Source organism: Palaemon carinicauda, chromosome 5 (genome assembly GCF_036898095.1).
Source record: "Palaemon carinicauda isolate YSFRI2023 chromosome 5, ASM3689809v2, whole genome shotgun sequence".
Lineage (NCBI taxonomy): Eukaryota > Metazoa > Arthropoda > Malacostraca > Decapoda > Palaemonidae > Palaemon > Palaemon carinicauda.
Genome location: NC_090729.1, coordinates 123,825,659 through 123,837,515, shown reverse-complemented (window position 1 = coordinate 123,837,515; position 11,857 = coordinate 123,825,659). Strand labels below are relative to the sequence as shown.

The 11,857-nt window shown below is 31.8% G+C and overlaps 1 protein-coding gene across 1 annotated transcript in view; it reads left to right on the top strand.

The window, feature by feature from the left end:
- The first annotated feature begins 4,232 nt into the window (after positions 1-4,232).
- LOC137641123 (carbohydrate sulfotransferase 4-like) overlaps positions 4,233-11,857 on the top strand; it is an 11,168-nt gene continuing 3,543 nt past the window's right edge. Inside the window, exons 1-4 of the mRNA XM_068373566.1 lie at positions 4,233-4,279; positions 4,977-5,238; positions 10,099-10,199; positions 10,455-10,574. Of these exons, the coding sequence (XP_068229667.1) occupies positions 4,233-4,279; positions 4,977-5,238; positions 10,099-10,199; positions 10,455-10,574 (530 nt within the window). The remainder of the gene's footprint in view (positions 4,280-4,976; positions 5,239-10,098; positions 10,200-10,454; positions 10,575-11,857) is intronic.

Sequence of the window (11,857 nt, the reverse complement as noted above, 5' to 3'; positions counted from 1 at the left end):
TCTTTCATATGCCATATCATTACAATAGTAACTGACTCTCTGATATCCTAAAAGGAATAAAGCTACATACTCAGCTGATTTTACTTAAAAAATATAAAAGCAAAGAGAAGAAATCCGTATATAATAGAATAAAAAAAAACTCCAATAAAGAAATTACCACCAGCGAAAGCGTTGCATGAACAGCAAAATAAAATAAAAACAACAACAGAAGGTTCAACTGAAAGGGTTTACGGAAAGCGACATGGCGAATAAGCACGAAGGATGTCGGAACGTAATCCTGATCAACTTGGCCGCGTCATCCTTACTTGTGATCATGTTCTATACTTCATCTTCAGAGTTTTACAAGCAAGTGTCTCCGGGATTCCGATTGAGAGGCGTTCGAAATATCTTGGAATCTGCCGCACCGGTCCAGAAGCGGCCCAAAGATGTTCCCAGGGCGGTCCTGCTCTGGACGACGTGGAGGAGCGGGTCCAACCAAATTGGAGAACTGCTGGCAAACGGTGTACCGAAGACCTTTTACAGGTTAGTAATTTATTAAATTATTATAACAAAAACAACAACAACAACAACATCAACAACAATAATAATAATAATAATAATAATAATAATAATAATAACAACAATGATAATAATAATAATAATAATAATAATAATAATAATAATAATAATAATAATAATAAAAATAATAGTAATAATAACAATAATAATAAAAATAAAATAATAATAATAATAATGAAAATAATTATAATAATAATGACATTACAAATAATAATAATAATAATGATAATAATAATAATGATAATAATAATAATAATAAAAATAATAATTATAATAATGATAATAAAAATAATAATAATAATCATAATAATAATAATAATAATAATAATAATAATAATAATAATAATATGTATTTTATGCAATCTAACAATTCTCCTTGAATATCTCTTTCATAACTATTCCTATTTGTATGGAACGACAGACCGGTATGTATATAGATGAATATAATCATGGGAATATTGGAGAAAAATAATTCACATAACAGGAATTTGTTAATTGATAAGAAGGAATTGCCCTTCACGCAAGGGTGTTAATGGAAAAAAGGTTGGTTGTGCAATAAAATATTTATAAGAATACCCTTATTTCACTGACTAGGTGTAATGTTGTTCAGGAAACGCTACCGGAAAATATAATCTATTTACTTGTGTGTGTGTATATATATATATATATATATATATATATATATATATATATATATATATATATATATATATATATACCTTAAGAAATAGTTATCTGTTTGAGGCTCAAGGTGAGGATGGCAGGTTCATCCCTGCCAGGATTCTTGGGCAGGATGTGTTGTACTCATCAAGCGATATTTTCAGAATTATTTCAGAAGCAAGTCTCCAGATAGTTATTTAATTTTTGAAAGGACATCTTTGCCTTGAGGATTTTAAATTGAATTTCCATTTATTCTTTATTTTTGATAAATGATATCGACGTCAATATCATGATGCCAGAAAACTTATAATCAATCAATCAATCACAATCAATGTAAATTATTCCCGGTTTCGTCTAATATATTTTCAAGACAGAGCCAAGAAGTGTGATACAGCGATAAAAATTTGACATTACATTAAATAAACTAGAGTGAAAACGAACACACTTAACAAACATCGGGAAATTTTACACCTATATGAAAGAGCCAATAATCTATTAATGAAACTATTGTCCTTTTTAGATAACAGTTGAGAAAGTCTGGTGTCCAACGCGCAAACACTCCTTAATGATTAAAACTTATAAATTTTCCAACTCTATACTATGAATAAATGTATCTAGTTAATATATTTCCAAATGCACACAATTCATGTTCGTGTATGGATATACTAGTATAAATACGTACAAATATCCCGAGACCCATATATATATATATATATATATATATATATATATATATATATATATATATATATATATATATATATATATATATATACTGTATATATATAAATATATATATATATATATATATATATATATATATATATATATATATACTACACATTATACATACATATATAATGTGTGTGCGTGCACCTCTACACATATATGTATATGAAGATATAAATACATAAACATGCATGTTTATATGATGAACTGTTGGCCTAGTTTATGCACAGAAAGAGTTGGATAAGTAGTGTAAATATGTATGAATGTTTAAAAGCCGCTTATAATTAGCGGACGCAAGGGATCAAATCCCCTCTCCATCCAAGCCAGGACCACAGAAGGCCAGGCAAGGGCTGCCTGAGCCAAACCCCCCATCCATAGCTCACAAGGATGGTGAGGTTGCAGCCACTAAAGGAACTAACGAGTTTTAGCGGGACCAGAACCCCAGTCTGGCGATCACCAGGTAGGGAAGTTACCAATAGGCCTTAATATTCAGGAAGCGCAAGCCTGCTTGTAATATAAGGGTTAATGGTACAATGCATGTAGTGTAGTGTCTTCGATGCGCTGCTGATGAGCATTTTGTGTAGGCGTATGAAGTTACTAATATCGTGGAAGTTTTTACTCATCTACAGTAAGATTTAGCCGTTAAAGAAGGATATGTATCCACGGGAAAATAAATGACAGAATGTATCGGTAACAATGAGTAATTAAACGTGAAACCGAATGGTAGTATCTTCGGCCTTTCATTTCCCCTATATGTATGTGTGTAATATATATATATATATATATATATATATATATATATATATATATATATATGTGTGTGTATATATATATATATATATATATATATATATATATATATATATATATATATATATACGACCAGAAAATTACGTAAATTCCCGAGATTCCGAACTCTCCTGCTTTATATTACATAATCTGATACACAAGAGAATACCTCCGAGCTCTGAGAATATTATGCAACTCTCAGACGTTAATATATATATATATATATATATATATATATATATATATATATATATATATATATATGAACACTGAATATCTAAAAGTCTCTTTAAATTACACTCAAAACAAAAACTGGGTGATAACTTTTATCGGGAAATATTCTAAAACCAACCTCTTACCACGGTTCTTAGTCATAAGCAAAGCACTGAAATAATTACTGGTGATCGAAATAATACACAATTTACAAAAATATGTATATTCTATAAAAATAACTATTCAAAAATAATACCAAAATTAAATCACTCAAAATTGAAATCTTAACTAGGCCTTAGACTAAGACAAAAAATGACTCTTCAAAAACTTATACAATCACTTGTTTCACTAGAAATTAATTTATGAAAATGTTTAATCTCGACAATTTGTGAAAAAAAAAAATGGACACTTTAATACTATAGAAAATAAATCAGATTTACACTCTCATATACGTATCTGTTACTCTTGCGACCTTTGGGCTCACACAAGGTTACTGAATGGTTAAGCAAAAATAAATACACTCCACTTTCTACTCAAATCTGACAGGACCAGTCACAAAAAAATTACCATATAAAATGTACTTACATTAACATACTTCACTTTTAAATTAACACACAATAATTTCACCAACGTTTAAACAACACTGTACATGGTATACGTTGGAGAGAAATAGCTATTCATGTTTGAGAGGAAATACGTTGTGGCTGGATAGATGCTGGTGAGAGGACTGTCGGACGTTGGCTCTTTTGAAAAGTCAAGCTGGAGCTCTCGTTCCTATGCAATGACAAGCCCTTATATAACATCCTAATACATTCCAGAATCTTCGAGCTAATCATTCTTGTAGCGGGGGGCCAGGTCCAGACGGCCTCTCACGACGTCAGGTTGCCAACTTGGCAGATTGGAAGTATGGTTTTATCATCGCCCAACGAGGCAACCCTCTTAGCTAACTCCGTCCACCTCCTCTCATAACATTGAAAAAAGAATAATTCTTAGTCTAGAACCTTCATGCAACTTCCAACCACATGGAAACATGAGTCAATCCCTCGTGTTTTATACCTTGTGTCTCATACATACCTTTTAAGAAGTTTACATAAGACTTTGTAACAAAACTACATGCAATAAGAATTTAATTCTTTACAATAACGTAAATTCACATTTACGGAACTGAATGAAAATACAACTAAATAAATGATGACAATCTTATGTAATTTACATATATTCACTTAATCCTACATGAGTGGATCTCATCTTACGAGCTGGGTATACATCTCTTAAATACACAAATGAAACGCGTGCATAAAACAATCTACTCTCACGTTAGACCAGCTTCGTAAGAATATATATAAATATGTGTTTTCATATTTGTGAGGTAATAGAGTGTTGACTTAAAGGGGATAGAATTACGAAAGTTATGGTCAGATCTGAATGCTGAAGTACAAGGAAAAATTGAAAGAAATGGCACAGTGAGATAGCCTAATCAAGTTAAAGATCTAACAAATGCGAAGAGAGTGAGAAAGAAGATGGGATAGAAGAAACAAGTAACAAATTACCAGCTGGCAGAAAAAACCGAACTAATTTTCAATCATAAGTGCAAATCATCCAATTAACACTCAATGGTAATTTTTTCGTTTGCTGTTACACTGAAAATATGTTTTGCATTCTAAAATTAGAAAAATGAGAAAAAATACCACTAATCATTGCAAACAGATGATTAAGCTTATGTATTAATGCAAATACTTTTAAGTCATGCAAAACACTAATGTCATCACATTCAACCGAAAGTTATGGTAATTAGGTATTCAGTTAAGAAACAACACTAATGATTAAGGGGCTGGACAACGTTTCATTCTAGGAGATTTGCTGGAAAAAAAAACTAGTTCCTCAATGCATCAGCAACAATTTAAAACTTGATCCTAATATACAACACTTCAATGCAATCACAATATCTTGACAGTTTTATTTTTTCCATTTAAAAACAAACAAAATATGGATTCGAGAGTTTAACCTTTTTTTGTTTTATTTCACAGCACTGAGCCCGTGCACTGGATAGGCGTCAAGATCCTTCACCAAAGCAGCAACGAAACATCTCGAGCGAGAACATTCCTACAGGATCTCCTGCATTGCAGGTTACGCTCATCCTACAAGAACCAACTCGCCTACATGAGCCGGCAGCTGTTCTACAAAATATGGAATCCATATCTTATCAAAAACTGCACGCCTATAAAATCTTGCGCCGACCCCGTCTATGTGTCTAAAATGTGCCGTGAAGCGAACTTACACGTTGGAAAGGTAATGTAAATATTAGACTTTTTAAAGGTTTAAGGCCACTCATGAATGGCAGAGGCAAGGGACAGTGATATTGCCCTATCGAACAGGACAATACCCTAGACTAGAGATTGACTATATTACATATGACCAGCGCCCAAGCCCTCTACACCAAAGCTAGGACCAGGGAGGGGCAGGCAATGGCTGCTGATGACTCAACAGATATACCTATAGGCTCCCCCAAACCACCCATCCTTTACTCACAAGGATGGTGAGGTGGCAGCTACCAAAGAAACTAACGAGCTTGAGCGGGACTCAAATCCCAGTCTGGCGTTCACCAGTCAGGGACGTTACCACATCGGCCACCATATTGTATATCGTTTAAACAATAGTCATATAGAATTGACTTTAATGTTTTAAATTTCATTATCGGGTTAATGGAATCTAGTGGAAATTAATCAAAAGGCTTATTTTCATGTTCTTTAATTAAATATATGTCTGATTTCCATAAGTCTAAAAGGAATACAATATTTCTACAAAGATAAAAACTTACACTGTATAAAATCATTGATTAGATGTGAATATTAATATTAAGCTTAAAGAAGAAATTAATTCTAAATATCTTACCTTCTGGTAAGTATCGTTTTATAGCTTATATGACTGATCTAATTAGTGTTGTTACTGATATTAAAATATATTATATTTTTCATTCATTACTTATACATAGTTTATTTGTCATTTATTTATTTTTTTTCCTCACTGGGCTATTTTCCTTGTTGGAGCCCTTGGACTTGTAGCATTTTTCTTTTCCATCCAAGGTTGTAGCATAGCTAGTAATATAATTATATCATCATCATCTCCTACTACGCCTATTGACGCAAAGGGCCTCGGTTAGATTTCGTTAGTCATCTCTATCTTGAGATTGTAAATCAATACTTCTCCATTCATCATCTCCTACTTAACGCTTCATAGTCCTCAGCCCTGTAGGCCTGGGTCTTCCAACTCTTCTAGTGCCTTGTGAAGCCCAGTTGAACGTTTGGTAAACTAATCACTCTTAGGGAGTGCGAAGATAATAATGACAAAGGGATAAAGTTCTGAAACCTTAAATTCACAATAGCCTAAGCCACCCCCCCCCCCACAATTTCAACATGGTGAACAAAAGGAAATCATATTCCTTTTCTACAACTCACGAGGGAACATTCCAAGATAGAAGAGTGTCATTACATTTGAGACAAAATGACTTAATTTGAAAATAATCACCGACAGATGTGGAACCGAAGATTACTGTCTTATCTAAACCTCATGTGTATTTCATGACTACAGCTAGCGCAGATCACTTAAAAAAATCGCATAAGTATAAGATAATCTTATATTCAATGTCAATAGGACAATCATTCATGAGGATAAGTCCGCTTACGTTATGAAAGATAGTAAATACTGGATAAATAATAAATATATACTTGAAAAAAAAATATTTGGACAAAAATCGAATAATTGACACATTAAATACCTAATAAGAGGAATGACTACCAAAGAAAAGAAAGAATGAATTAACATAAAGCTTAAATCATTCGTGCTCTAAATTATGGATGGTACATAGTAATAAACAACTTATTCTGATATCCAACTTAACAATATTGGTATTTAGGCAAGACCATTAGATGGTTTTTAAATCCATGCGGCGAACATGCATTTTTAAAATCATTTTTCGAACTTTAAATTATCATAAAAGTCAAAGACACTTCAAATTATAAGTGTTAATTTAATCAAAATACATCAATAAAATTAACCTTGAAAAATTAAAACGCAAATTTTGACCTAAGAGTTATTCGTTTTTAAGAAAATTCATAATTCGTTGACCAGTCAACATTGTATATTTTCAATAAATGTCAAATGTTATTTATTTCATAAGTACAGCTAGATTCTGATCGCTTAAACTCATATTAGCAATGGAAATTTAATGAATTCTATTCAGTACTCAGTAAAAACAGGTGCGACTGCTATCAAAAACATGTATTAGACAACTTTCTGCAGACATGAGTGATAAAGTTAAATCACGAATGGATGGAATATATATATATATATATATATATATATATATATATATATATATATATATATATATATATATATATTATACACACACACACACACATATATATATATATATATATATATATATATATATATATATATATATATGATGTATATGTTTACCTTATATGTACAGTATGTAAATACTTATGTATGTACATGTAATATATATTTATATATACATACTATATATATGTGTGTGTATATATACTTCGATATATATATATATATATATATATATATATATATATATATATATATATATATATATATATATGTTGTATATTACACATTATATAGATTTCAATCGATCATCGTGGAATAATGTTTTAATATATATCAAATTGGTCTTTACAGATGAATTATTTACTGAATAAAACATTAACAGAGATGAACACATGTTCATTCCTATTCCTATCTAAAAACTACTTTCATCATTAGGGAAATTAGATGCAAATTATCAGTAATAAAAAACGAGATCAATTTTTCAAAAGGTTATTTTTGATGATTTAAACCTATTTTGTACCCGACGTGGTAACGTCCCTGATTGATAATCGCCACACTTTGTTCCGAGTTCTGCTCTAACTCCTTAGTTTCTTTGGTCTCTCCAACCTCACCATCCTTGTGAGCTAAGGATTGGGGGTTTGGGGGAGCCTATAGGTCTATCTGCTGATTCTTCAGCAGCAATTGCCTGGCTCTCCTTGGTCCTAGCTTGGGTGGAGAGGGGGCTTGGGGGCTGATCATATGTAGATAGGGTCAGTCTCCATTGCATTGTCCTGCTCGATAGGGGAATGTCACTGTCCATTGCTTCTGCCATTCATGAGCGACCTTTAAATCTTTAGTTGCGCTTGCTCTCTAAGTATTCCTAACAGTATCATGGACAAAGCAATATTAAAATGTGCAAATCGACTGCATAAGAAATTCCATCTCGAGTCCGTGATAGCTAATTCAAAGACTATTTTAAAAGCCTTTTTGCTTTTGTGGAGAATGGAGATGGTTTAAAAAATGCCAATATCTTTTAAAATGACTCGTTTAACTTCTATTAATTAATAGCCAAGCTGCAACCCAAGCTGAAAAACCGGAACGCTACAAGTCAAAGAGCCCCCAGAGGGAAAGTTGTTTAGTGTTCGGAAAATAAATGAAGTTATTAATTAAATTTAAAGCAACAAGAGCCAAAACAATATATAAGGTAAACAACAGTACTGAAATGTTGATTGATATATAAACATGAGGCGAGACTTATATCAACCTGCTCAAAAGGAAAATAATTGAAGTTCCATTGATTCCACTAATTGATTATGAAGAACATTTCCTAATCTGGTGACTACAGGAATGAAATCTACAGAATACGGAGTATTACTGAGCCGATTGAAAGAAAAGTTAACACTATTAGAATCAACTGCATGGCCTGTATTATTAAGTGGTTGGCATAGTCTGTGAAATATATAGTTTATATAGGATTTATTTATTTCAATGTTGTTACTGTTCTTGAAATATTCTATTTTTCCTCGTTTATTTCCTCACTAGGCTATTTTCCTTGTTGGAGCCTTTGGGCTTATAGTATCTTGCTTTTCCAACTAGAGTTGTATCTTAGCAAGTAATAATAATAATAATAATAATAATAATAATAATAATAATAATAATAATAATAATAATAATAATCAGAATTATAAAAAATCTTATAAAGCATGTAGAGACCTAATTGAACGACAGTGCAAAAGATTAATTTTCAGATTATGGACAAAGAATTAAATCGGCAGCAAGTCCTTCCCAACAAATTAAGACGAAAGTCGGCTGCTGATAACCAGACACGAGATCAATAGTCAAAATACGGCAGAATAAATAAATAAACTAGAGGGGTACTCAGTAAAGCGCAGATCTCCGCCACGGCAGCTTATTTCTCGACCTCTAGCTCGACCTTGACCTCTGGCCTTAACATGTACTAATTGGTGTGCATTTTCATACGCTCGAATATGAACTAAGTTTGAAGTCTCTGTGACAACGATGTTCAAACTTATGGCTGATTACGTGAATTGGACATTTTGCTTGACCGTGACCTTGACCTTTCAAAATTCAATAACATCCAGATTTTAAAATAATAGATAATCCCTGCAAGTAAAAAAAAAAAAAAAAAAAAAAAAAAAAAAAAAAAAAAAAAAAAAAAAAAACACACTAACAAACACAAACGGGGTAAAATATAACCTCGTTCCAACTTCGTTGGCGGAGGTAAAGAAAAATTCCCCAAGACAGGCAGGCATGTAAATATCCTGGAAGACTTTCTAAATATGACAATTATTTAGTGCAATTGAGAATGAGACAGACAGGATATATTTCACAAAAGTTAAATTATCATCTAAAGCCTGAGGACTCCACCAAACCAGGATAGTTGCTATCTTACAAAACAAATCTCTATTTGTGGCCTTTACGTTTCGACTCGGTAAGGGTTCGAATCCTTTCCCGACCAGATTTTATATATATATATATATATATATATATATATATATATATATATATATATATATATATATATATATATATATATATACATATATACATATATATATATATATATATATATATATATATATATATATATATATATATATATATAATCTCCTTGGGTCTTTGATCCCGAGGCATAACGAATTCAATATCAATTTTTACATGCATTTTTGAATTATTTACATAAAAAATGCATCACAAGTGTCATTGATAAATTATCACATATATTCATATATCTCAACAATCAATAATAATTACAAAATATATTTCTTTTTCAATGATTTTCAGATTATCCGTTTATCTCTGAAGTGGGCCTGGTCTCTCCTACAAGATGATGGACTTGACCTTCAGATTATCTATCTGGTTCGCGATCCGAGGGCTACATTCGCGTAAGCTTCTTTGAATTGTGTTTTATTTTTTAAAATTTTATGCTAAGGCCAGCCCAGATTCATATAACTAATATTGATGATGATGTTAATAGTAGTAGTAGTAGTAGTAGTAGTAGTAGTAGTAGTAGTAGTAGTAGTAGTACAACAACAACAACAACAATAATAATAATAACAATAATAATAACAACAACAACAACAATCATAATAATAATCATCATCATCATCATCATCATCCTCATCATAATCTACTTATAGGTCACGAGCGCATGTGAGTTTTTGCCATGACGTCACTTGCAAAGACCCGAAGAAAGTGTGTGAACTCATTGAAGATGATCTAATGGTTGCCAGTAAGATGCAAGAAGCCTTTCCACATCGGTAAGTTGATGTTTAAGTAACAGTGAGCTTCATTTATTTTGAGGTTTATACGTGAGTTTTGTCTTAAATAACAAGTGAGGTTCTTTTAAATTAATGATAATAATAACTAATAATAACAATAATAATAATAATAATAATAATAATAATAATAATAATAATAATTAATATTGTTAATAATCATTGATAATAGTAATTATTATTATTATTATTATTATTATTATTATTATTATTAACAACAACAACAACAACAACAACAACAACAATAATAATAATAATAATAATAATAATAATAATAATAATAATAATAATAATAATGTCTTACCTAAAAGCGTTGGATTGAAATGATTGATTTTGGGGCATATTGACTGGCACAGATGGCTTCATTAAATCCGGTACACTGACGTCTCCTTAGCGTCACGTGATGTGTACCGGAATTAATGAAGCCAACTGTACTAAGGCTAGAGAATACATTACGAATAATACTATGAATAATACTAGAAGTGCGGTAAGGTTTATTATAAAGCAAAGGTAATTTTTCAATATAAACAGTAACTGTTAAAAAAGAGCGTCAAGATTTCATGTTCTTAAAGGTTTAACGGCCGCTCATGAATGGCAGAGGCAAGGGACAGTGGCATTGCCCTATGAAGCAGGACAATGCCCTAGAGACTGACCATATATACATATGATCAGCGCCCAAGGCCCTTCTCCCCCACCTCCCCCCCGTTAGGATCAAGGAGGGCCAGGCACGTTAGGATCAAGGAGGGCCAGGCAATGGCTGTTGATGACTCAGTAGATAGACTTATAGGCTCCCCCAAATACCCCATCCTTAGCTCACAAGGATGGTGAGGCTGCAGTGACCAAAGGAACTAACGAGTTTGAACAGGACTCGAACCCTAGTCTGGTGATCACCAGACAAGGATGTTACCACTTAAGCCACAACAGTTAGCAGGTATTCTAACTGTTACGTTGGATTGGAAATCTTTATCGCAAGAAAAGTAAATTCTCTTGAATAAAAATGGAAGACTTTAACTAGAAGTGAAAGTAAACATTATAGAAAATGTGTTTGAAGCTTTATCAAAAAATCGACAACAAGTTTTATCAAACTTGTACGAATGGTTTTATTTAAAAGAAATGGGTAGGTTAAACTAGATTTTAAAACTGACCAGACTGCAAGTAGGATTAGTATGATCTGTATTGCTATACCGACCAGAATCATGGAATGAAAATGAAGCTATACCTGAGAGAATTATGCAATATCACGGAAAAGCTTCTGAAAAAATATT